The sequence below is a fragment of the Podarcis filfolensis genome (assembly GCF_964270895.1).
Source record: "Podarcis filfolensis genome assembly, chromosome: 3".
Lineage (NCBI taxonomy): Eukaryota > Metazoa > Chordata > Lepidosauria > Squamata > Lacertidae > Podarcis > Podarcis filfolensis.
In genome coordinates, this window is record NC_139606.1 from 29,616,117 (window position 1) to 29,643,639 (window position 27,523).

General features: G+C 46.1%; 1 protein-coding gene and 1 long non-coding RNA gene across 3 annotated transcripts; one reads left to right on the forward strand and one right to left on the reverse strand.

The window, feature by feature from the left end:
- Positions 1 to 43: 43 nt before the first annotated feature.
- LOC310759873 lies at positions 44 to 23,241 on the reverse strand. The gene is made up of 3 exons (XR_014546596.1): positions 22,880 to 23,241; positions 2,252 to 2,334; positions 44 to 253 (listed from the first exon to the last, which is right to left on the reverse strand). It is a non-coding gene; the product is annotated as an uncharacterized lncRNA (long non-coding RNA).
- Positions 23,242 to 23,354: 113 nt separating this feature from the next.
- ID2 (inhibitor of DNA binding 2) lies at positions 23,355 to 26,101 on the forward strand. 2 transcript variants are annotated; one of them, XM_083607496.1, is made up of 3 exons: positions 23,355 to 23,858; positions 24,760 to 24,824; positions 25,458 to 26,101. In XM_083607496.1, exons 1-2 carry the CDS (start codon positions 23,511 to 23,513, stop codon positions 24,814 to 24,816), a joined length of 405 nt encoding a protein of 134 aa, XP_083463622.1. In that variant the 5' UTR covers positions 23,355 to 23,510; the 3' UTR covers positions 24,817 to 24,824; positions 25,458 to 26,101. The 2 variants fall into 2 exon arrangements, with proteins under 2 accessions (XP_083463622.1, XP_083463621.1); XM_083607495.1 differs by lacking the exon at positions 25,458 to 26,101 and having other exon boundaries at positions 23,361 to 23,858; positions 24,760 to 24,856.
- The last annotated feature ends 1,422 nt before the right edge of the window (positions 26,102 to 27,523 follow it).

Genomic DNA, 27,523 nt, shown 5'->3' on the forward strand with positions numbered 1-27,523 from the left:
AATAGGTATTGGTTTGCACTGAGACAAATATACTTACCACTTCCTAATAAAGAATGTGCAAGGAGCCATTCTCTCTCTCTTCTGTTGAAACACCTCCGCACCATCTTCTTAGAAAATGTAACCACATGTGCTATCAAGCTTCTTGAACTGGGGTTTTAAATACAGTGATGGAGCGGTAAGTTCTGAAGTGCAGAAGCTCATCGTGACGCCCCCATAGCCACGTTCCCAAAGAGAGTCCAAAAGATGCAGGCAGCTGTGTTGATCCAAATACACACACATACATATACACAAATATACACCCACCAAAAAGCAGAAGTACGTAGCATGATAGGATCAGCTCACAATCACCAAATAGATTTTTATAGAAGAAATTCAACTCGAAAGACAAATGGAGCTTTAACAAAAGCTGAAATGAAACCTTTCGATTTTAATTAGAAATGGAGACAATCTTGCAGAGCGGTGTTGCCATTTAAACGGATAACCTGAAGTAGGGACCCCATCAAAGGAAAGGAAAAAGTATCTAGCCTCCGCATTAATGTTTTCCTCATTCTCTGGCTTCCCTCCATTCTGAAATTTACTAGACTAGTCTAGCAAACCGCTGTGACTTGGTGCAACTGCGTGAAGGAGAAGGATCCAATGGAAATACTTTTCATGAAGTTCATGCTGTGGGCACATTCTTAGCCAACAAACGTTATAGCGCTGAGCTCTTGCTAAGCCCTCAGCATGCTTGCTGAAGACAAGAGCCCATGAAGTTATTAGCTGCTATCACTGATCAATGACCAGTGGTGGTACGGTGGTGGAGACTTGGGCAGGCATGAACCTTGAGATTGTTCAATGGGATTTTCTACATCAGCATAGTGCCTGAGGATCCCCCAGGACCCTTTTGAGATGGCTGGAAGTTATTTTGTGTGACACTGATGTTGGAGAGAATGGCCTGCTAATCTAGGCACTGTGAAAGCAGAACCCCAAACAACAGAATAGGCAATTTGTCCCAGAAACTATTTGGATGGGTGCTGCAATATCAGCCCATCATTTACTGAACTTCATGAAGGTAAAAAATAAAATGAAATCCAGCATTATAGCCACAGGTAGTTTCTTGTTCTACTAGCAATCCTAGGGATGGCAATGGCTTTTGGATAGGTTCACAGGCAGACAGTGGCCATGTGCATAAAGTCAGTATGTTTGTGGAGGGTCAGTTCCAATAGCCAAGTGGACATGGGGTCAAGAACAAGGGTTGCTGCCACAATCCTGCTCCTTCAGGTGTGTTCAGTGTGCCTACAGTCAGTGCTTAAAGAAGGCTTAGCATGTGCACCTTTAAAATACTGTGATGGGTTTGTGGATGCTAGACTTCTCCTAAATCCCTAGGACCAATAGGTGCTAGAATTCAATTAAGGCTTGGGTGTCAAAAGCTAATTGGGCGAGGCTAGTCTCCTGTGTGAGATGATAGCTTGACCTGTGTGTATTTGGGCTGTGTGTTAAGCCTTTTTAACCCTCCAGAATTAGCATGTGTGGAAAGCTAACTTACCAAACTGTGTATTAAAGGTAAAGGGACCCCTGACCAGTCGTGACCGACTCTGGGCTTGCAGCGCTCATCTCACTTTATTGGCCGAGGGAGCCGGCGTACAGCTTCCGGGTCATGTGGCCAGCATGACTAAGCCGCTTCTGGCGAACCAGAGCAGCACACGGAAATGCTGTTTACCTTCCCGCTGGGGTGGTACCTATTTATCTACTCGCACTTTGACGTGCTTTCGAACTGCTAGGTTGGCAGGAGCAGGGGCCGAGCAACAGGAGCTCACCCCGTCACGGGGATTCGAACTGCCGACCTTCTGATTGGCAAGTGCTAGGCTCTGTGGTTTAACCCACAGCACCACCCGTGTCCCAAACTGTGTATTAGGCACTTCTAAATCTTAGGGAATCAACATGGCTTAAGAACTGATCAAGACAGATTAATTTCCTTGTAGGTGGTTGCCTGTAGGTAATGACCCATCAGCACACAGTAATGATATATGTGTAAATAAACCATATGTCATTAAGACATAAGTCTCTGCTGTGCCTCACTTTCCAAAAAGAAACATGGACCATGGTAGGCGTGCCTGGTACCGCTGGAATCTCACACTGTTGTTGATATTGGGGTGGCATGTAACAATACTTTTGCGGGAAATTTATTGTACTTAATTTCACTTTCCCCGATAACTTCCCTGTAACTTTAGAAATATTTATGCCACAGCAAACATTTTTGACTGAAATTTACCTGTTGTACAATCTGAGGAATAATATGCACGGTCCTTCATTTCAGACATTGAACAATGGAACCAAACTTGTTCCCTGGGAAGTCTGTAAGAAAACAGAGAGTGGTTTTTCAAGCCAGTCAGCATTGTGCTTTGATGTCTGAGAGCACACAGGCGCTGAACAGGAGCTCAGCATCACCGATATTAAGCGAGTGAGAGGTCTCTGGTGGGTTATTTTCGTGGATTCAAACAGACTCCTCCTCAATCTGCCAGGACTTTAAATACGGAACAGCCTGGCCTGCAAAGGATGCTTAGCCAGTCTTGAATTATCAGATTGCTGAAAGAAACAAGACTGCAAAGAACTGGAATATTGAGTAGGAGAGACGGGGGGCAACCCACCGCGCTGTTTCACTATGTGTGTCCTCTGTACAATAAGAAGGGGGTAAAACATCTTTGCAGATTCAACGGAGCTATGATACATGTACGTCGTATCTTGTCAAAAAATGTTCAGCAGTTTGTATGTGTGTTTGCAGGAGATTGCTGGAAAGAGGTCTGTCTCTGCACCATTTAACGTGCTTTGCTGTTAAAGCAGCAGATATCCTTGATTAATAACAAAAGGGTTTTCTCTTCTCCCCCCCTGCCTCCCCCCCACCTCCGCCTCTTAGGGATCAGAGCCGTTTCCCACCCTCTGTATGCAAACCCAGCAACACAAACTGTGTCCATTAGCATTTCAAGGGACTTCCTACTAAAGAGCGGCAATAAAGCTCCTCTCCGTGGGTAAAATCCATTTTGTCCTCTCTGGTGACATCTGTTCTAACTTCTCAAGCCAAAAAGGAAACCAGATAATGCCACAGAGCCTTTTGATTTACTGTATTGGCACTTGCAGCAATGTGTCGAACTCTTAAAGCATGTAACCCTAGTGGACGTACATGGCTGTGTCAATGGGAACATCTGCATATTCCCACCACATAGTGTGAACGGAAGGAATTCCAGAACTCCCTTCCCCGGCTTTTTTACTATCACACTTCACATTTCCATTCTTGCTTGGTCTGCTGTTGGACAACATGCATTTTAAAACACCACCACCACCACTTTTGCTGTGTATAGGCTGGTGGTGGTTTCCATACCCTCCAACATTTGTCCAATGAAAATAGGGACATTTATTATTATTATTATTATTATTATTATTATTATTATTATTATTATTATTACAGTGGTACCTCAGGTTACATACGCTTCAGGTTACAGACTCCGCTAACCCAGAAATAGTGCTTCAGGTTAAGAACTTTGCTTCAGGATGAGAACAGAAATCATGCTCCGGTGGCGCGGCAGCAGCAGGAGGCCCCATTAGCTAAAGTGGTGCTTCAGGTTAAGAACAGTTTCAGATTAAGAACAGACCTCCGGAGCGAATTAAGTACTTAACTCGAGGTACCACTGTATTATTATTATTATTATGCCCCGCCCATCTGACTGGGTTGCCCCAATCACTCTGGATGGCTTATAAAAACATAATAAAACATTAAACATTAAAAAAACTTCTCTATACAGGGCTGCATTCAGATGTCTTCTAAATGTTGTATAGTTACTTATCTCCTTAGCTTGCGGGGTTGCATAAGATGAAGAAGAGGAGTTTGGATTTTATATCCCGCTTTGTCACTACCCTAAGGAGTCTCAAAGCGGCTAACATTCTCCTTTCCCTTCCTCCCCCACAACAAACACTCTGTGAAGTGAGTGGGGCTGAGAGACTTCAGAGAAGTGTGACTGGCGCAAGGTCACCCAGCAGCTGCATGTGGAGGAGCAGAGACGCGAACCCGGTTCCCCAGATTACGAGTCCACCACTCTTAACCACTACACCACATTGGCTCGCCATACCATCCTACATTTCTCTGATGAAAATATGGATGTCCTACCATACCCTCTACCGTTTCTCCAGTGAAAACAGGGGCGTCCTGAGGAAAGTGGGACATTCTGGGATCAAATCAGAAACCAGGACGCCTTCTGAAAATCCAGGACTGTCCCTGGAAAATAGGGACACTTGAACGGTCTGGCTCTGAACCCCTCTTTTCCCACAAGTTGGCTTTCATTCATAACACAATAAATAATAATAGTCAAGCAGACGATCAGCCCAGATGACCACAATTCTTTCACAGATTTTACAAAATGTTGGGCTTGAATGGTAGCCTGCACCAACACAGAATTATTATTTTTTGGTGGGGGGAGCGGGGGCAGAGAGACATGGGAATCTTGGTATTCATACTTCAGTTACAGACGCCCGAACAATGCAGGATAAAAGACCAAATTTAAAACGTGCAGGATTCTTACTCCTTTATACCATCTGTGCTGTATAGGCCTTAGCTCTTTTACATTGGTCATTCTGGGAACAAAAAGCTGAAAGCAGATTCCAGCAGTTTTTCCATTCACTATTCATTCAGAGGTTCATCAGCTCCATATGGATTCAGCCAACTGCTGTGTTAAATCAGAGGCCTTTCCCAGAATTGACATGGTAATGAAGTCATGGTATTGCTTGCAGAAAAGGCCTCTATAGGTATTCTACTCTTCAACAAACCCAGCCTTTTCACCCTATTCAGTCCCCAAAATAGACTCAAACCGTTCCAACATCTGTGAACTGGGTTCTGGCCGTTGGGTGAGCGATATGTTTTATGACACCAACATGTTTTAAGCACTGGTTAACACGACTCCTACATGGTCCTGGGAAAACGCAACAGATTCCAATGTATGGGGCACTTGCTAATATGTACTGCATCCCCTTTTGATTCATTTCCACTCAAAAACATATTTAAACCTCGCACTTGATCTGTAACCAGAGATCTTCGGTGTGAGTCGTATAAACATTGTCTTTGATAAGGAGCACACTGAGGGTTAAAAAAATAAAGCTGCCAAATAGTTTAAAGAACAAATAGTTTGAATGGCGTTCTAATAGCTAATGAACCAGTGCCTTTCTCATAGCTGTCAACGTTTCCCTTTTTTTAAAGGGAAATTCCCTTATTCCGAATAGGATTCCTCGCAAGAAAAGGGAAAAGTTGACAGCTATGGCCTTTTTATCAAGTTGCAAAAAAAGTTTGAATTCAAGGGAAATGCATGCTTTTGTAGTACACTATCTGCAGATCAGGCAGACCCTGATCAAGAGATAGTGATTATTAGCTTGTGAAAGCACATTTCTGCTTATCCATCACCCGCTAGATTAGTAGCAGCGAATGCAAAAGCCACATGTGCAAAACTATGTGCATGTAGCTCTCTCCCAAGAGTCGAGCAGATGCCTGGGTCTTAAGGCACTCGGGATTTTAAAAGGTGAGCACCAGCACTTTTGAACCGAGCCCAAATACTATGCAACAATTGCAAAAATGCAAATGTAACCTACAGACAGCTGCAAATTATGACAACTGCTTACTGCTGCACAAGTAAGGGCTAATAAGCACAGACATGTCTCTCTCCACCCCAACTTCTTTTTCTTTGCTTTTACAAAGTCAGTGAAAGGTTGGGAGGAAATGCTCTGGCATTCATGAAAGGAAAGACACATGCACACAGGTGTGGTCGACAGATGGATCTTGCATAGTAGATTACTCAGAAAAGTTTACTTCCCATGATGTAATTCTACTGCCTGAACATTAAGATGACAACTGCTGAGTCACACAGAACTGGCCAGTCCCATGTGATCCTGCGCTTGCAAATTCTTTGAAGTTTAAAGCACAACCGGATAGAAAACTCAAAAGAACTTTGCTTTAAAAACACAGCAAGGGACAGAAGAGCTGTGTCACGTTAAACCACTGTTTACTCTAAAGCAGCCTTGGCTTCCCCAACTGTGGTTTGCTTGAAAGAAACAAATCACAAATGCTGCGTCATGCGCCATGCTAAGCCAGCCTCTGTTTCTGTTCCTCATCCACCTTACTTTCTGGTATAGCACAAGCGGGAGCAGGGAAGGAACGAATCAGGACACTGCTCTCACACATTACACTATAATTTAAAATAAATTCTGGTTTAATGTGACATCTGAACCTGGTCTCTGTCTTAAATATAATGAATTATACTGTTTTCCTTATTAAAAGAGAAGAGGAGAGAGGGAGAGATTACATATCAGAGACAACAGTTGCATACTAGTACATAGATTTACCCTGCATAAACATTCAAAACAATTCTGTAAACTTTTGTGTGGACCATTATAAAGGTTGTCTGCAATAAAGGGCGTTTCACTTTTTAAAAAATGTGAATAGCAGGCTCTGGTAAATCTGCCCCTCATTTCTCAAACACTTATGTTTAGTTGGGATGGCCATGACAAAACTAATAGTTAAGATAAGCATCACATTAGCTCAGTTGGTTAGAGTGTGGTGCTGACATCGTCAAGGTTGCAGGTTCGATCCCTGTATGGGGTAGCTGCATATTTCTGGACTAGATGGTCTTCAGGGTCCCTTCCAACTCTATGATTCCAAGAGAGGCACATTTCTGAGTCTCCCCCACCACCATAATTTCAGATACGACAGTGCATTTGCTCTTTGCACTCGACATTCATTGGGTTAGGCACCGCATTAGCACTGAATTTCGGAATACTCATTCCTGGCTTTGGTGCCAAGAAAATAATGATGAAGGGCGAGTAAAGATATTGGGTCTACAGCAGGAGAGTCTTTCATGCAGTCTTGGTGTGTGAGGCAAGAAAAAACCTTCTCAACCATAGTTTGTTAAGGAGCTTAAATATATATATATCCTACGGTACAATGTTGGCTGAAATTTCTTTCTAGTGTTAATAATGCTGCCTTTACATAGCTAAAAAATAATAATTGCCACTGCCGTATTTGGAATTAGTGAATCAGCCAACTGAGGGCATCAGAGACTGTTTAAGTCCCGTACAATATTCTGGGAGCATAGCGTCTTTCAGCAGCTATATTTTAAACATGAACCAACCAAATGACCTTTGTTGCTGTGCCCCAACTTTTACCTCTGGCTGTACCCACTAATGCAAAGTGGCCTCTGAAAGGCTGATCAGGAAGAAATGTGGCCCTCAGGATGAAAATTTCTACCATAACCCAATTCCTGAGAGGAAAAGCAGGAGTCTCCATTATGCCAACTGCCCATGAAACATGTTGCAGATGGCATTGTATGAGATCTTCAGACATCACAAGAGGTGAACACAGTGTGGATTTGAAACAGGAGCGTGGCATCCCAATGGCTGGTTTCCTGTTAACTGTGGGAAGAGAGAATGAGGTTCCTGTGTCCTTGCCCACATCCTTGAGAAGAAACCAGGATCTTCCGTGTTATCACCAGTTTTTGTAGCTTTTGTCAATATATAAAAACACTCGGATCAAACTTTACAGGCTCCTTTGATAAACAGCAAGGCGGCTCTTTCATAGAGTGTTGCAAGTTTCCAGGGATTAGGGTGAGTAATTCTCCTATTGTTGTTGAAAGCTGCCATCAGTCATACTCAACGTTAGTCAACTGGCCCAAGCACATTGCACAGCAAGAGCTGGGATAGTGGTTAGATCATAAAGAACCCAAATAGAGGCTGAAAGAAAGGGAAACAAGGTAGTATTCGTAAGCAATATATATATAAGCTTCTCCTCCCCCAATTTTGCTTAATTTATTGCATTGTTTTTTGAGTTAGGGTACATTTTCCATCCGTTTTCTTTCGGCATTCTTCGTCTCCTTGATGGCCGACCCCTGCAGTACCTCCCATGCAGATCTTTTTAAAATGCTAGACATCGACTTAACAGGGAAGGATGTTTGAGAGTTATTAAATGGAACAGTCTCCAGGATCAGGAAAGGAGTTGGATCTGACAGAGTTCCCAAGCTGCTTATACATGTCCGTGTGAATAACATTCTTATTAATCTGTTAATTCTAGACTCAAGATGCATTAGCACGGAGACAAAGAAAAAGGTTAGCCCTCTCCTCGCGCAGCCTCGGGCCTTGTTTGCTTATCACACTTCGCTGCACCACCTCACTGAAGACAGACCAGTGTGTCTTCATCTACCGCAAACATAAATAATCACTTGGTTTCGGCCTTGGTTGTTAAGAGAGTTCGGATTCTCTGCTACAAATTGATGCTGGTTGAATCCACTTCCATCATGCATCTCACCTGTGTTGGCTGGCTTTTTGAAGGCAAAGGAAGCTCATCTAGGTCAGTACTGACTACACTGACTGAGAGCAGCACTGAGAGCCAGTGTGGTATAGTGGTTAAGAGCGGTAGTCTCGTAATCTGGGGAACCGGGTTCGCGTCTCCTCTCCTCCACATGCAGCTGCTGGGTGACCTTGGGCCAGTCACACTTCTCTGAAGTCTCTCGGCCCCACTCACCTCACAGAGTGTTTGTTGTGGGGGAGGAAGGGAAAGGAGAATGTTAGCCGCTTTGAGACTCCTTAAAGGGAGTGAAAGGCGGATATCAAATCCAAACTCTTCTTCTTCTTCTCCAGATTTTCAGGCATGGTTCTCTCCCAGCCCGACCTGGAGATGTTGGGGATTGAGCATAGGCTTTTTCCAAGCAAGGGAGATGCTCTGCTGCTGAGCTAGTCCTTCCCAGGAAGGCATGGCTTCCTGAAGCATAGCACGTCAAGGTTGAAGGTTCGATCCCCCTATGGGACAACTGCATGGCAGAGGGGTCCCTTCCAACTCAACAGTTCTATGATTCTATTATCTCTCTCTTTCAAGAGAAATAAAGTGTCTCGAGGTTTTTATTTTTTTTAGGTGTAGAAACAAAGCTCATGAAAAATGATGCTCTTCCCTATCCCGTCCTTTTTGCCACATTTGCTTCGTTGTGCATGCCTCATCTAATAGCTGGGCAATATCAATTCGGTGGTAGACACACACTGAGAAGGGAAACTTTTTGCCAAGGGGATTTAAGACCTACCTTCCCCATGGAATTCCTGCCTTTTCTTCCACTGTTCTGTATCGCTCTGTGGAACTCTCGGCGACCAGATGGAGAGGCTGTGGCCTCAAATTAATTTGCAGTGGTGCTTAGTCTTCTTGGCTTACACAAGCACAAAAAGAAGGTCCTGTTCTGCATCTGAAAGATTCTGGGACTTTGGCAAGCCACCTAAAGAAGGGAACATCAGGAGCATGGCACAAAGGATGTGCATAGGAGTTAACAACAACAACAACAATTTATTATTTATACCCCGCCCATCTGGCTGGGCTTCCCCAGTGACTCTGGGCGGCTTCCAACAAAATATTAAAATATCGTAATGCATCAAACATTAAAAGATTCTGGTAGTTGTTGTTCTCTTTGACATCTGGTGGGAGGGCGTTCCACAGGGCAGGTGCCACTACCAAGAAGGCCCTCTGCCTGGTTCACTGTAACTTGGCTTCTCGCCGGGAGGGAACCGCCAGAAGGCCCTCAGCGCTTCTCCTGTAGGTCTTGCCCCCATTGAAGTACAGTGGTACCTCGGGTTACATACGCTTCAGGTTACATACGCTTCAGGTTACAGACTCCGCTAACCCGGAAATAGTGCTTCAGGTTAAGAACTTTGCTTCAGGATAAGAACAGAAATGGTGCTCCAGCGGCGCGGCGCGGCAGCAGCAGAAGGCCCATTAGCTAAAGTGGTGCTTCAGGTTAAGTACAGTTTCAGGTTAATTACGGACCTCCGGAACGAATTAAGTACTTAACCCGAGGTACCACTGTAGTTACTGAGACTGAAGGTTTTGCAGTCGTCCCCCCCCCCAATAATGAAGAAAAAACCTTGTTTACCAGAGAAGTAGGCCAGACACTAGGAATGTAGTGGCAGCTCTTTCAAATCTCCTTAACCTCCCCGCCCCAAGAATATATATATGTAAATGTTTATGCATCTATCAAAAAATGGTGATTGGATACTGACAAAAAGAGCCTAATTGATCTTTTGCAACTATTGTACATTTAAAAAAACAAAAACTCTGCCATTCCCAGCAGACTACATACTGAATTAACTTCAACTTTCCATCGGTCTAGTCTGGAAGGATCAACTGAAAAAAACAACACAATAAAAGTAGACTACTGCATTGTTCCATTTCTGCAAATAATCCAGTTATTCCACATCTAAGACAGGAATCGTTTTGAATTTGTAAGCCTGAGTTTTAAACCTCCTGGAAATAATTGTTTCCTACAGAGCACCCCTGAGCTGTGCAAGCATGTTGCCATGAGCCAGGATTGTTGAAATTATATGGGAACCCTGCAGGCAACAGCTGGGTCCTGCTACATATTCGAAAATGACCGATAATAAGCACCATGGAGATTCCCTTAATACCAGTAATAGCAGTGTCAGTTAAGTCACCCCGCCGAAAGCATGTGTTTTATGTTACTCTCCATTCCTGACTTGGTGGGTCAGAATGGGGAGCAAGCAATGCCAGTACAACAAACTTCCAAGTTTACTGAGAATTAGCTCATATATATAATCTGGAGATCTCAAACTTCCCCTAAAACTTTAAGCTGTAATGATGATGATGATGATGATGATGACAGCGACATAAATAATGCAGGGCACTTCATGCAAATCCGTCTTAACCCCACCCCTGCTGCTAAGAAAGAAAGGTTGGCTCCCCGTTCAAACAGTCACCTGGAACACATTTCCAAGATCTCCTTGCTAATCCAATTTCCCATCCGCCACCCCAAAACCCTCCGACGAAATTGAAACGGCATTCTATGATCCTCATTCACTGGGGTCCTGCCCCTTGAAATCTGTCACCGAGGCTGTGGTGAACAGCATAGGAAGACGCTTTTCGAAAGAATCGGGAGGTATTATTTTCAATTTAGTTGGTCCTATAATTCCACAAGCTGGTATCTGCAAGCAATTTTCCAATAGACTATTCCCCTGCCTAAAAAGCAGAGACATCACCTTGCCAACAAAGGTCCATATAGTTAAAGCTATGGTTTTCCCAGTAGTGATGTATGGAAGTGAGAGCTGGACCATAAAGAAGGCTGATCGCCGAAGAATTGATACTTTTGAATTATGGTGCTGAAGGAGACTCTTGAGAGTCCCATGGACTGCAAGAAGATCAAACCTCTCCATTCTTAAGAAAATCAGCCCTGAGTGCTCACTGGAAGGACAGATCGCGAAGCTGAGGCTCCAATACTTTGGCCACCTCATGAGAAGAGAAGACTCCCTGGAAAAGACCCTGATGTTGGGAAAGACTGAGGGCACAAGGAGAAGGGGACGACAGAGGACGAGATGGTTGGACAGTGTGCTCGAAGCTACAAACATGAGTCTGACCAAACTGCGGGAGACAGTGGAAGACAGAAGTGCCTGGCGTGCTCTGGTCCATGGGGTCACGAAGAGTCAGACACGACTAAACAACTAAACAACAATTCCCCTGCCCTGTAACAACTATAATTGTTAAGAGGCCATTTTCAGGATCCTGTGCCCCTTTATACGCTATTGTATGGGTCGGACTCTTAATATGCAGATCAACTTCTCCTCTTGCTGCAGAGAGTGTGGCACAAACCAGATTAAAACACTCTACACAAGGTATGTTTAAAAGCCACTGCTGCCTCTGCCTCATGAATTAGTGAAAGGAGGGGGTTCTGGAGGGTGGGTACTATCACTGAGAAGGCCTGCTTCCAAGCGACAATCTTGCAAAGGACTAGCAGAGTCTCCTCTGAAGATCTTAAAAGATCAACTTCATCTGCCCTGGGGAGGCTGCTAGGTACCTGGTTCCAGGTTACTTATGGCTTTAAATGCCTGCAGCAAAACCTCAGAATTGAGTCAGTAGCTAAAAGGCAGCCAATGCAGATTTTTCTCAGTACGATGTAATATGTGTAAAAGCTCAGCATCCTCAGTTGGTAGAGCACAAGACTCTTAATCTCAGGACCACTGGTTTGGGCAAACACATTAGGCAAAAATATTCCTGCAGTGCAAGGGGTTGGACTAGACTGATGACTCTAGAATTCTGAGATTCTATCCTCGCAACTGCATATTGCACTAATTCCCTACTTTTGCTGTTACAGTTCTTGCCATACAGTTGGTATGTGGGTCAATCTTAAGGAAAAATTTAATGCATCTCAACGGACAAAGATCTGGTCCATCATCTCTTTTAGACTGGTCTCTGCCAGCATCTTGGAGAATTCTTTAAAAGTCATCCATTGGTGGTATTTTTTCGCCAGTGTGTTTGGTTCTTATTGCAAGATCAGGATCTCCCTTGTGCTGGTGGGGCTGTGGAGACACATGGTGGAGTCCATAAATTTTGGAAACGAATTATTGCAGAGATCAGTACACAATGTGATTCTAGGCCCTACTCGTATGTGTTTTATCTGTTTTTGGTAAAGGCGATGTGGATCTTATATGTAAACAGTTAATTGTATATCTGGCAGCTGCTCATTTAGTAATCGCTCAGGGCTGGAAAGATGCTGTGTTATACCTAGATAACTGGTTCAAGAAAGTTATGCTCTCTGCTATTTCACAGACATTGACATGTAATCTTTGTGTTGCTAGGGGTTACGCCAGGCCAGGCTTCCTCAAACTCGGCCCTCCAGATGTTTTAGGACTACAACTCCCCCACCCTGGAAGAGTGGCAGATGAAAGTGATGGACTTTATGGAATTGGCGGAAATGACTGGCAGAATCCGAGACCTGGGAGAAGAGTTGGTGGAAGAAGATTGGAAGAAATTTAAAGATTATTTGCAGAAACATTGTAAAATTAATGAATGTTAAAATGATGTTGGATTGGAAACAAGTGGTATTAGCAACAAAGTTAAGAAGAATATGCAAAAATGAATTGATAATGGATGAAAATATAGAGTTATAAAATGTTAAGATATAGAGTTAAGATAAATGAAAGAGGGTAAGGATTTGCTTACCCTTGCTTACAACAAGGGGAGGTGTGAGGAGGTCAAAGAAACAAGCAAATGAGTTTTAAGTTATGAAAAATGGAATTGTTTTTAATTTTTAATTTTTCTTTGCTTTTGTAAGTTGTATCTTTATTTTTCTTTTTTCTTTTATTATGTGTTTTTGTATTTATGTTTTTGTAAAACTTCAATAAATATTTTTTTTTTAAAAAAAGGACTACAACTCCCATCATCCCTAGCTAACAGGACCAGTGGTCAGGGATGATGGGAATTGTAGTCCCAAAACATCTGGAGGACAGAGTATGAGGAAGCCTGGGTTACGCTGACCCTTCTGATTTCACCTGTTTTGGGAGTTATTTATTAAATATATGACACCTGCAGTGACATAGTTGGCAAATTCCTTCGAAATATGATAGTTTGGCAGTGTCTGTAAACAGGCAAGACCTTTCTTCCCTCTTTGCCCCATTTTCTTCATTGTAATTTGTGTTTTTATACCCTATTTATAATTTTATACTTTTATAATTTCATAATTGTACCCAGTTGATTTACTTCCTGGTTGTTGTTGTTTTTTAAAAAAATCTTTTTACTTTATCATCAAAATTTCATTGTGTTGTATACATATGATTTTGTTGTTAATGTCCATTTTTCTTTTTGTGTATATTGTCTTTAGAAAAACCATGTAATGTAATATATAGATCACCATCACAATGTGTCAGGCCTCAGGGAATCCGATCCCCCTCTCCCCACCCCCATGGCAGGCTGCCAGGGATTAAGTAGACAAGAAAGCTCTTACCAAGTCTTTTATTCAATATTCACAGAGAGAGGCTTACGAATGCTGTCTCTTGGAGTACTGGCATTGCTCCGGGTAATCTCCACTCCCCCTTCCCTTCTCATTCGTCCCCTGCGCCGCCGCCCCCTTACGGGGGCAGCTTAAGGCCAATTGCCTCTTAGCTCTTTGCTCTCCCACTTTCACTGCTCGCCAGGTTCTGGGAGAAGGGAGGTCTGGAAAGCTTTCTAATGATGACATGACAGCCAGCTGCTCCTGCTCGGCTTCTCCCCCCTCCTCTTCCCCTGTTATTTCCCAGCTTTGCCCCTCTTCTACCTCTGAGCCGTGCCCTTCTGCAAACCACTGTTGTAAATCAATACTGCTTCCCTCTTCTCTGGAAGGTTCCACTGTTCCTCTTCAGCCCAATCCCTGACACAATGCTGTGTCCAGGAATGGTTGCACTTGGTGCACCAACCAAAATCAATAATTGTTCCAAGTCGCTGAGGTCATGTGGACCTGTAGTGATGGATCTAAGTGCACCCGAAAACTAGGCACTTGCTCCATAAGATGGAGTATCCCCCCCTCCTCCAGAGCTGGTACACCGCCCAATTCCTGATCCAGGGAACAGCGCGTCCATAATGCCCAGATCTTGTCAGACTTCAGTCACCATTTAATACCTTTCAACCAGCCCATGACTGCATGCACACATCACTTCCAGACGTGTGCAGAAATTGAGGTGGGCATCATCAGCTTACTGACACCTTGTCCCTAAATGACTACCTGGACATCATCATACTTTGAGCAGACCCACTGAAATCAATGGGACTCAAGCTGGCCATGACTAATGTAGGACCCATAGATTTCAGTGGGTTTACTCTTCAAGTGTAATTTATGTCCAGGATCCAACTCAGAACAGAAATGAGAAACAGCATTTCAAAAGTATAGGAAGCAAGGGTTCCAACGTGAATAAAATATTGAGGGGGGGAGTCCAGGTAAGCTCCGCCACAAACAAAGATGTGGCACACTAATAATAATAATAATAATAATAATAATAATAATAATAATAATAATAATTTATTTATACCCCGCCCATCTGGCTGGGCTTCCCCAGCCACTCTGGGCTGCTTCCAAAAAAATATTAAAATACTGTAATACATCAAACATTAAAAGCTTCCCTAAACAGGGCTGCCTTCAGATGTCTTCTAAAAGTCTGGTAGTTGTTCTCTTTGACATCTGCTGGGAGGGCGTTCCACAGGGCGGGCGCCACTACCGAGAAGGCCCTCTGCCTGGTTCCCTGTCACTTGGCTTCTCGCAGTGAGGGAACCGCCAGAAGGCCCTCGCGTTGGACCTCAGTGTCCGGGCAGAACGATGGGAGTGGAGACGCTCCTTCAGATATGCTGGACCAAGGCCGTTTAGGGCTTTAAAGGTCAGTCCCAACACTTTGAACTGTGCTCGGAAATGTACCATTTAAATGGCAATGCCCATCAACGGGGGGGGGGCTGGCCCCCTCAGATGCTTTATTGGGGGGGAGGTGAAGGGACCTTGGCCCTTGTGATAGGTTTTTCGTTTTGGTATCCATTTTCTAAAGCGTTCTGGTAAAGTATTGGTTCGCTCTGCCTCGAATAAAGATTGTCTATGATACACAGGGATGGGGGGGGGGGGAACATTGGAGATCTCAAGTTACCGCAAATAGCAGTAACAAAACAGCAACATATTCTGCATCTGAACCTTGCTTCTTTTTCTGCAGGGCAGCCAAACCTTTAGAAACGAAAAGCGCCGCGGTTTAATACGAAACCCAGGGTTTCTCTTGCAAATTTACACACACACCCTGCACACACATCTGGCTCTTCTCTGCCCGTCAGCCTTGCATCCGCTCGGGCTACGGAGGCGCCTGCTGCCCGCCGAGGAAGCCGCGGCCTGGTCCGCCTCCCCTCCCCGTCGTGGAACTGGAGCCACCGGCAAAGTTTACGCAGAGCAGCACGCGACCGGCGTGTGGCGGAGAGTTCGCAACAGCGGCGCCTGGTGTTCCGCAAAACCGGGCGCAGAGGCGGAGGGAGGAGACACAGAGGGCGGGGAAACCGGGGGGGTGACGTGGGGGTGGGCGGTTGGCGCGCTTGTTACCTCGGGGATAGGCGGCGTGGAGGAGTCCAGAAAGCTCGAGCAGAGACTTTGCCGTGCGGGGGCAAAAGGGGAGCCGGAAAGTTGGGGGGGGGGGGAATCAGCCGTGCGCATAGCAAGCAAAGGGGTGCGCAGTGCAAAATAATAAAATAAAAAATTGAAATGGAAAATAGAGGGAATGAGTCAGCAGCAAACTTCGAGGGGGACGAGCGTGAACGAGTTTGCGCATCTAAGATCACCAAAGTGAAGCGGGGGGGGGGGGAGAGATACCGCTTGTGCATGTAGCTTGGTAGCGACGCATTATTCCTACCACCACCCCTTAAATAAAAATAAAAGCAATTAAGTTGATGGTGAGAACTCTGAATTGTTTTCGATTGGCGAAGTTTTCGAAGGTGCCTTTGCGCCCCTTTCCCACTACGCTGCGCCCAGTTACAAGAGGCGGCGGCGAACAGCAAAGAGCACAATGTGTTTCTTGTTAAGCAGCCCAGCCCGGCTTTCCCCTTTCTCTTTTTCTGTATGGGTTACATCGTAATATTAAGCTGCAAGTTTAAGTTCTGGACAAACAATCTCTTGTTGCATCTCTAGGGCGCGGGGGGGTTGATGAATTCCCACAGATGATGTTGCCCAAACAGTGATCGGCTTGTGACTCGATTTCCAGCATCCTGATGGCTGGTTGGTTTGTGTGTATGTATGTGTGTGTTTGTGTGAGTGTGTGGAAATGGAAGGAGGGAAGTGGGGCGGGGAGGGGGAAGGAGGAGAGGTCAGTACAGAAAAGAGCTTTGAAGGGAAAAGGCTGCCTACAGCAGGATTGTTTCTACAAGCTAATTGTACTGAGTGCAGCTGCACAAAGCTGGATCAACAGTAATAGAAGGCGGCGCAGACTTCCTGACGCCAGCCCTGCAGAGCTCCCACCAACACTGGCAATTCCAGATTGTTTTCCAGACCTTATCTCTCCCTAGTTAATTTCTTTCGCTCGCTCCAGTTTTGTGACCGGAACAAAAGTAACAGCAGAATCCTTTGTGAAAGCAGGAAAAAGAAAAAAAAAAAGGGGGGGGGAATGCTGTTCGAGATCAGTGCACTTCACAGATTTCTGCAGCAATGTTTCGCAGGCATTCCTCTCCTACCCCAGCCAGAGTGCGCGCGCCTCCATGAGCTGTCCTCCCCTCGTTTCCTAAAACTTTTCTCTTTGAACAGATGGGCAATGCGATGCAAACAACAGTAAACAAAACAACAAAACCAGTTTGCAAGTCACTGCCCTGGTTGTAAGTCGGACAGGGTTCACGCAACCCCTGCCCTGTGCAATTCTCGATCTACTGTATTTACAGTGCAAATTCTATGGCATGTATGCTTGCGCAAGCAAACCTTTCTCCAGGTAAGCGCGTGTAGGACTGTGTAGCGACTCGAAACACAAGCATGTGGGATTCTGTCAAGAACCAGAAAATGCTGGGATCCTGCAGGTTCTAATAATAACACCCTTGCATTGCATTGTTGCGGCACTATAAGAACTGGTTTTGAGTTTGCAACCCCCCACCCCGCTTTTTTTAAAAAAATTGAGTGCTTCATCCCCGTCATTCGGCTGTTTCCACATTAAAGCCACTCCCCATTAGAGTGTGTGAGAGGTTTGTGAACCCGGCGAAGCAACGACTTCAACCTTAATCATTCATCCAGGTAACATGTTCCTAAGAAACCAGAACCACTTGTGACAGCCTTGCAATTAAATATATAGGTAGTTAACAGCGTGGTGCTGATAATGCCTGCGTTGTTGGAGGGGGGGCTGGGCAAGATGATCCTCAGCCTCCCTTCCGACTCTACAATTCTATTATTCTATATAACCTTAATTACATAGACCTGCTTTTAATACCCCCCCAAAAGAAAACCCCTTTCTTTTGAGTGTCTTTAGGATTTTGGAGGGTGCGCCCAAAATGGATTGGGGAACAGGAAACTTTTCAAACATCCGCGAAAGTCACTATTATTCAACTCCCCACCCACACACGCAACAAAAAAATAAATTTCCATGATCATATTGGACACACAGATACACGCAAATGCCTATGTAACCTGTGCCAGAAATTATCACGGGACTAGGAAAATATCCCAGCCGCAGAAGCAGTTTAGGGGTGCAACCGTGTTGCGGCGGCGCTTTCCGTTCTTCCGCGGCGGCGCAAACTGGCGGCGAGCGGTGTTTCTCTCTGCGCGCTGCGTCCGCAGAAGGAAAGCCTCCCGGGCCCGCTTCGCTCCTTTCCTCAAGCGCAAGCGCGCACCAACACACCGTTGCAAAGAACAAGCAAGCGGGGCGGGGGGGGGGGGAGGAGAGCGCGAGCTGCACTGCAGGTGCGGGTGAGAAAAAAGCGCGCCGCTGCTGCTGCCAAGCCTGGGCCGGGCCGGGCCCCGCCTTTTGCAGCCTCCCCCAGCCCCGGGCCGAGCCCCGGTCTCCATGGCAGCCGCCTGAGAGGCGCCGCCGGCCTGGACCGGGAGGGAGGGCAGGCAGCGGGGGAGCGACGTCACGGGGCTGGCGCCGCCGAGTCGGGCCCGGCCTCTGGGTGGGAAGGAAGGAGGGAGGGAAGGCAGGCAGGCGGTGGGAGGCCTGCCCGGAGGAGCGGGAAGGGAGCCGCAGGAGGAAGGAGGCGCTCGGCTGGGGCGCGCACGGCGGCGCTCAGGGGAAGCCCCCTCTGCAGCCGCCGCTTGCTGCCCGTGCCAGCCCAGGTGCAGGAGGCATGGACTCGGGGGGCGGGGCGTCCTTTTTATTGCTCACTTATGGGGGGGGGGTGTGAAAGGAAGTGGGTCGTGAAGAGAGAGGCCGGACTGAGGGGCTTTCCCCCGCCACCCCTTTTTTGAGGCGCAGGAGCTCCTAAGCGAGGTTCTTTGCACACTTAGCCCTCCCCCCCTTGCAAGAAACAGGAGGAACAGCCTCTCTTTTTTCTCACCTCACCCCGCTCCAATTGTGTACCTCCCTCCGCCGCTTCCCCGCAAAAGGAACCAGAGGCGGGTATCTGAGTTGGAAGGGACCCCAAGAGTCATCTATACCGAACCATAGCTGTCAACGTTTCCCTTTTTTTAAAGGGAATAGGATTTATTCCGAATAGGATTCCTCGCAAGAAAAGGGAAAAGTTGACAGCTATGTACCAAGCCCCTGCTAGGCTGGGATCTCTTTGCCTGCGTGAACCCGCGACCCCGAGGTTAAGAGTCATGGTCTCACTCTCCTCACGCCCCGGTGAAAGATGGGCACCCACTGCATACATAGACGGCTCCCACGCCTCGTCCTCGCCGACAAAGGTGGTGCAAACACTTTTTCCTCAAGCGGATGCTCTCACTGTTCTCTTTTCTGCGACAGAAGAAGAGCCGAGAGGGGAAAGGTTGGCTTTTACATCAGGCCCTAAACAAACTGTTTGAATTCCCAACCAATTTAACTCTGAAGCCATTCTTAGAAAGGACTTCTTATTCCAGCTTGCAATACGTTTCAGAGCCCTAAAGAGGAGGTTCTCAGAATGCACTGATTTTAGTCTTCAGGACACCACACAAGGATTTGGGTGCTTTTTTCCATCTGTTGTGCCTTATTTTGCAAATAAGGAAGCAGTCTCCTGAGTATGGGAAGCCAGCATGAATAACTCTGGCTTAAATGTTAAGCTAGTGCAAACCACCGGATCTGATCCAGATCAGGGCTATTGCCATTTGAGTTGGCCTAAGCCGGGCAGAGGAAAACAAGCCTTTAACAGAGTTTGACTTACACCACACTTTTTGCCAGGCTCCTAAATTCTGGCAGGTTGCCACGCCACATGACCAAGCTGAACAGAGTTAGGATACAGCTTTAAAAAATCCGGCACGATCCCACTCTCCTGGAACAGCCATTTTTCAGAGCTTACTCCAGCAGAAGTTTCACTGGTCTCAGCTCAGTTGACTTGAGGCTGGCATATCTCCAACTGAGTTGGGGTTGGGGACTTGCTGCCAGCATGGCCCAGCTGAGCTGGGATTTAGTATGCTGAGCCAAATATCCACTGCATCTTAACTCATCCCAGCAGACCTATGGCTAGGATTGTACCCAACCTAGCTTGATGAGGTAGAAACAATCGAGCATTGAACCGGAGCGCTGGAATGCAAATAGGCTTGCAGAGCTGTACAATCTAGTTTAGATTTAGGTTGCAATGAGAATAAACCCCTCTGAATGCAGCAAGACTTCTGAATAAGCATGCATGTGACAGCTTAGTTTCTGGAGAACACTAGTGCACAGTTTCTCAATAAAATACAATTGGATATTAAAGTGGCTTCCGACAGAAAAGAAAATGCTCGAGAAGATAACATAGCCCATGGTTCGCCTCAAGCACAGCAACACTTCAAAAGTATTTATAGCAATGAATTGCTTACAAAGGTTAATACAATAGTAATTGTGTACATTTGGTAGTGGAAGTGGTAAATGTATACTAAAGTAATTTTTATCAAAGAGTGTCCATCCACAATTAAGTTCTTCTCTAGCACTGATTTCAGTGGAAGAGATTTAAGCATCAGTGGAAGAGATTTAAGCATCATAAATGTCATGTGCCAAATTAGTTTGGCTTTAACAATGGTTTTGGCCTTCTGTTTAAGATGCTTTCCTCTGTATTTCAAAGTGACTGCAGTATATCCTGCCAGCCTACCTGTTGTTTTTTTTATCTTTCCCTACCTATGAATGTTCTTGGTTATTATTTTTTTCCTTGAGCATACAGTAACAAACCAGCGATAAATGTCTGTTCAATTTGCATACAGTCTTGTCTGAAATAAAAACATGAAGTGATGAAGTCTGACATAGCCAGAAAAATGTATCTCGGAAGACCTCAAACACAGGCTAAGAAATCAGCTGATCATAAGGAAATATTGTGGGGGTTAAGTCCTTGGGGGCAAAATCATGTGTTTTGGTGTGTTTGTTTTTTTACTAGCCATCGTACGTATTTAAGAAATAAAATTGTCATGAACATTATTTTGTTGCTAAAAGATACGGCTGTGATCTTGCATGTTGCTTAAGGCTGAAGTCTGAAAAGCAATCTTGTTAAGTAGCAACTCTCACTGAGCTCATTTACTTCTGGGTAAGCATACTTAGGGGTCATGCTGCATGGATCATGGCCTTCCACTGGATTTAAGTAGCCTAACAGCTGGATTGCAGTTTTAAAGTGCAGCCCTGTGCTTCGTTACTGAGAACTCTTCGGTAGAACTTCCATATTATCTGTGAAGCATTACAGGGTCAATTAATGTTTAGCATAAGGCATAGTAAAGCTTCAATTAAATGAGTGGCGAAGGACACAGGAAACACTACCAGGTCAGTTCCTTTGTCCACCTAGTCCTGCATTGTCTACTGGCAGCCATCCTCCAGGGTTTTCAGCCTTGGATGGGGATGCTAAACACTGAACCTGTGCTATAACTCGGCATTATGGGCATAGATGGGGGGCAGGTGCCCCCTAAATCAAGTAAATAAATAAAAATACTTCATCATTGGCCAATTGTGTTGCAGATAACTCAATTCTGCCCCCCCAACAAAAAGCCTGTCTCCCTGGCCACGCCCATGCTCTGCACCCAGGTAGCCTGATTAGGAATGTAAGTGTAGTCTTGTGGCAGAGAAGCCACATACCTTGGGGAGGAGGGAGAAGTGGCGAAAGGGTTGAGCGAGAACAAGTCCAGGGTCATATCTTGGTTGGTTGGTGGAAGCAGCTACTGCCCTTCAGCCTCTTATGTTCCTTTCCAAGAACATGTAAGCTGGCACTCAGTGATTACAGCCACTTGCGTGGAGTGCAATTTTATTTCCCTTGCAGGGTGGGAAAAGAACGTTTCCAACAATAACGCCACATGAGGAAATGTCATTGGGATGTTAACAATCCACATCTTTTTTTTAACAACAACAAAAAATATATACAGGGGAGGAGCACTACCTGTACTTATTATGGGAGAGAGTTGCTCACAAATTATGAGCTGGATCGAAAGGCAAAAAAGTGGGAGAGAGGAACATGAGGGATAGCAAAACCTGAAGACCTTCCAGTAGCCCAGAGAGGTCAAAAGGCAGAGGTGCCAATGTCTGATCTTACCTGCGCAAGTAATCTCCCTCAAAGCTAATTTCAAAGTACAGTATATATAGTTGTGTATGTGTATACACACACACACACACACACACACTGCATTATAGGCAGCATAGATATTGCAAATAACCTCAAAACCACCCATGCACCCCTGAATCTAATGTTTACTGGAGGTATATTTATTTTCAGTGACAACCCACCATGTCATAATTAAGTATAATGATCTATATGGTGTAGTGATTTGTTTTGAGCAGGCTTCCGCCATAGTTATCTTCAAGAAAAGCTTCACGCATACAAATAAAGTAAGGCATTCATATTTGTCCTATGATTCATTTATATCTATTTAAATGCCATGTATACATTAAAGGGGCACAAGCAGGAGTCTTACATGAACAATATATGTCTATGGGTACTACATATGCACGTTAGCCTAACGCTCTGAAATTTATAGCGTCGCTTAGCTAGCGTACTTGCGAAACTAAACAACTCCATCGCCTCGAAAACTTCTGGATTTCTGCACCGCTGGCAGAGAGGGAACAGTTCCATTTAAGCCTCGCATGTTTGACAGATGTGCTTGACTAGGTTACAGTTATCCCCCCCCCCCTTGCAGTGCCTCGGCTTCCAACATCCCATGATGTCGTTTCACTAAAATAGCCACAAATAAACTATTCAGTTGTTTTAGCCAAATAATTACAGTATCTGACCGTGAGTGAGATCACACACACACACACACACTCACATATCTCAAGGGAACTGCTTCAAAATAAGTAATCTGTGATTGCAAGTCTTGGGCCAATTAGGCTTGAAACAGACTGCCAGAGAAGACTGGAAGTTACTATCACTGCTGTTTGGTTTGCTTATAAAAAGAACTTGTATGTTCCCTTTTTGGTAAGCATTGCATCTAAAAACCACTCTTGCAGGTTCTTTAAAAATATATATTATAATACTAACTCTGTGGCCCATACATGGAAGAAAACTAACTTGTTACACTCATGGTGACAACTGTATATGATGCATCCTATGTCCAGTTGACACGCAGGAAGAGTGAGGTAGCCACAGCCACTGTGAGAGCAGGATGGAATCTCGTTGGCCTGATCCTGCAGGGCTCTTCTTGCGTTCTTTTCTCAGGCCTGCCTCTTGGGAACCAAGCTGCAAAGAGCAGCCCTTTCCGCGCCTTCCTCTCCCTCGGAATGCTCTCGGTTTGACTCCAGGCTCGGCTCTTGCCTGTGCAGTATTTACTACCCACAGCTGTGCTCGGGGGCCCGCCCCGCTCTGCCAGGATTGGCTGCGAACGCGGAAGGCCCGAGCCTTCTCTTCGGCTGCCTTGGCACCAGTGAGAAGTGCCTGCGCGCCTGACGGACGTGTCCAGGGTGCCCAATCGCAGCGCGCCCAGCCTGGATTTGTCAGCTGCTGGACGTGCGGTATAAAAGCAGGAACGAGGCGCCTTCAGCTTCATTCCGAGCGCGGATCAGGCAGCTGCAAAGAGCAGGAATCGGAGGAGGAAGGCTAGGCGCGGAGAGAAGAGACGCGAGAGCCATTTCCTCCCCGTGGCGCGTGCGTTTTTGCGTTTCGTCTCCAAAAAGGCAAAGCCGGCTCTCTTCTTTCCACCAGCATGAAAGCATTCAGTCCGGTGCGGTCCGTGCGGAAAAACAGCCTCTCGGAGCACAGCTTGGGGATATCCAGGAGCAAAACCCCGGTGGACGACCCGATGAGTTTGCTGTACAACATGAACGACTGCTACTCCAAGCTCAAAGAGCTGGTGCCCAGCATCCCGCAGAACAAGAAAGTCAGCAAGATGGAAATCCTGCAGCACGTTATCGACTATATTCTAGACCTGCAGATCGCTCTGGACACGCACCCCAGCATCGTCAGCCTCCATCACCAGAGACCGGGACAAAACCCTTCCTCCAGGACCCCGCTGACCACCTTAAACACAGATATCAGCATCCTGTCATTACAGGTAAGCAGTGGCGTAGCGTGGGGGGTGCAGGGGGGGCCGGCCGCACCGGGCGCAACTTCTGGGGGGGGGCGCGCTCGCTGCCTCCGGAGTCCCCGAAGAGCCTGGGGCGCAGGCTGTAGCAGAGCCCCATGTCTCGCCGAACCGACGAGCTGGCAGCGGCTCTCAGCGCTTGCCACGGTCCCCGCGCATCAGGGCCTCGGAGGGCACGCCAGGCAGCCCCTCCTCACCGACGGGCAGCGTTCGCCTGCGGGGCTCGGCCAGCGCGCTGGGCTGGCCGCGTGGAGTCGCCGAGGAGCCGCCGCCTGCCATGCCGCCCTGGCTGCTTCAGCCGCGTCCTACAGCCGGCTCGAGGCTCCTTCCGGCCGGGTCTCCCGACGGGGCGCTGCGGGTGGAGGCTCCGGCACCAAGCGCCACGCCGCCCAGGCTCGGGTCGCTATCTGGACGCGCGCAGCCCGCCAAACGCGCCACCGGCGGCGAACGAAGCGCCCAGCCGGAGCCACCTGCGCTCTAGTCCCTGCGCGCCAAGACCGCCCACCCGCCCCGACGGGGCCCGCCCACCCTAGCCAGAGGCCGGCCGACGCACTGGCCCCAGAGGCGCCCCCTCCCCGCGCCAGAAAGAAGCCCCCTCCCCGCGCCAGAAAGAAGCCGCGTCGGGGCTAGCCGGGCCGGGGAGGGAGACCGAGAAGGCTGCGCCGCGACGCCCAAAGACGCGCGTCTTGGCGCAAAGGGGCCCGCGGCCCCATTCTAATGTCCATTCTAATGTCCCCCATTGTGGTCAAATCGGAATCCTTGCCCGTCACGGTTAGTGCCTTTTGTAATCTGGAGTGTGCTTCATATGCTTTCTTGAACTGTTAAGCGTCTTAACACCACACTGCCTTCCCCCTTCCCTCCCCCGTTGCAGGCAGCTGAATTCCCCTCAGAGTTAATGTCAAATGACAGCAAAGCACTTTGTGGCTAAAGGAATTGGTAAGTTGTTCAGGTTTCTTTCTGTTTTTTAAGTATATGATTTAACAGTGTTGCCCATCAGAAATGTGGGAGGGGGGGTGTTCAGAATTGCCCTTGGAACTGTCTTAAAATTACACAGAACCGAGGATCCTATGAAGTGGCAGTTTAAGTCATAAAATGCATGTTGGCTTCTGCATATTCTGTACCCAAAACGTTGGATGCTGTAAATTCAGGGACAACCTCCAGAAAGCCTAATCAAATGGGGCAGTGAAACTTAACATGGAGATACAGAATCGTTCCTTGTTAAAGAACTTGTAATGAAAAGATAATTGCTCAGAGAAGTAGGTTAGTGTCTCTTGCCACCGCAAATAGAGATTCAAATAGTTATTATATAGAGAATTTGGGGGCAGAGGGGGAGGGTGTTACCAGGAGTCTCTTCATACTCAAACCCCAGACAATTTTTTAATTTCATATGTGGTGTCTGTATCAGAGTGTGTGTTTGTGTGCGCATGCTGCATCTGGACGCCAGGGTTTGCCCAATCTTTGAGTGTTTGGTTAAATGTTCAAACTGTGGCTTCCTCTCTGGCGCCAGTCTGTCCGGATCTCTGCCCTGTTAGCATTCTTCTAAATATGCCTCTCTTCAATCTTTTGCAGGTGTTTGCTGACTTTTTTTTTTTTTTGCACAAGAAGACAGCCTCTTTTTTCCCTTTTTTTTGGGGCGAGCTGCTGAATCTGATTTTCAGCTGTATCTGGAGGGGGAGAATCCATATCCAGTTAAATGGACATTTTAAGCGAAATTGTGGACACCCATCTCCCCTCTTCTGCAACATGGACTAATCTTAATTATTTATGAAGAGACTTTTAAAAATGCCCTTTCTCTAGTTGGAAGGCTTCATTTATATAATATCCCCACAACGGGGAGCAAAATGAAATGTAAAAAATGAAACAAAAACTCATAAGGAATTGCCCCTTTTAAATGCAGACTTTGCCTTTTTTCCTCCAAAGGTGGAGCGTGAGTACTAGAAGGATTTAGTGTTCAGTTTTTCAGTGAAGTCTTTGTCAAAAATTATCCTCTTTTGACACAAACGTAGGACTGAATGCTATGTATATATTTATATATAAATATGGGAATGAAACTTTGAACTCTTTAATTAGAGTTTTCTTGTATAGTAGCAGAAATGTGCATTTCTGCAAAAAGTGTAATGATGTACGTAATCATGCTAAACTTTTTATAAAAGTTTAGTTGTAAACTTAACCTTTTTATACAAAATCAAAATAAATAATGTGTGTTTATTGAACAGTAGTTTGCTTGCTTTATTCATAGTGACCAACAGTTTTCTGGGGGTGATTTGGGGGGGGAGTATTTGTAAAACCTACACAATAAAAAAGTACCTGAAATGAATGTATGTTCCTAAGTTGCTTAAAAAAAGAGGGGAGGAGGTATGGTAGATGTCTGATAATCAGCTTATGAAATCGCCGTAGGAGAAACTGCTTAAGTTGTTCATTACCTAGAGAATGATGTTAAGCTCTGGCAAAATCAAATTCAGTTTAGCCAGAGAAATTCCTCTGCTCTGTTTGTTCTTCATCCTGGGTTGATTGACTTGCACTAACTTCGCACAGGAACTACTTCAACTCCAAGCAAACTTGCCCTTTTGGATAATTATGCCTAACTAAGATTAGCAGAGAGCTGTTACATTTCCCCAGCCACCCAGCTTCTGCAACACATTTTAACGGAGAAGCTGATGTGTAGCACTAAACTGAAAATTTTACCTAAATCCATGCAATATTTCAAGGCAAAGGGGTATTAGTTAATCAGTTGCAGCAGCTTCCCTATATGACTAAGCTATTGAGAAATGAAAGTCACCCCTCATGTTATTGATTAAACTTTGGCTGCTCTAAGCACCACCCTCTCCCTGCAAAAGAAATTGAGTTGTATTTGTAGTAATGCCTTAAGGCAGGCTGCAATCCTGCACAAAGTTAGGATGTTGCAATACAGTGATTCACATGGAATTCAGGCGGCGTAAATATGTGTAGGTTTCTCCTGCTCCCCCCACCCAAAAAAATTATGCACCTTTTTTCCTGTTCTGCATGCAACCCCAACTTTCTAGTGCAGAAATAATCGTTTGTAGCAGCTATACTATACCTGCCTATTGGAAATTAATAGGATGTGGTCAGTTTCTACCACCAGCAACAGCCAGTTCTCAGCGCACTACGTTAATTTCTGACTCTTGGCAAAGCTGCACAGCAGAAGCATCTGCAGCAGACTGCACTAAGTTTTGGGGAAAGAGTCCTGGTGAGGAATGCCTCTGTTTGGCACCTGGGCGTGAGCCTGGGTATTCTGTGCTCTGGGGACTCTTACACTGAAATGCAGAAGCCTCACCTGGGGCCTGTAACACTTTCACCAAAGAGAACAGGTGTGTGGGTGGCGCCGCACAGTCTGCCGCAGCTGTCTTTCCTCGCCCTTGACATCAAATCTATCCACAGAGACGGGGGGGGGGGAGCCAGCTCAGATCAGTTTAGTACAGAAGCTGCCCCAACCAATCAGCGGCCCAGCCTTCTCAAAAGGGATCAGAGCAATCTAAGCGGGAAGAGAGCTCATCTTCTCTGCCTCCTGTGTTCCGTCACTATTTCCGTCAAATTAATGAGGGCCTCAAGCCTTAAATATACGATAAATATGATTTTATCTTTCACCAAACAGGCAAAGTTCTGTCGACAGCAGA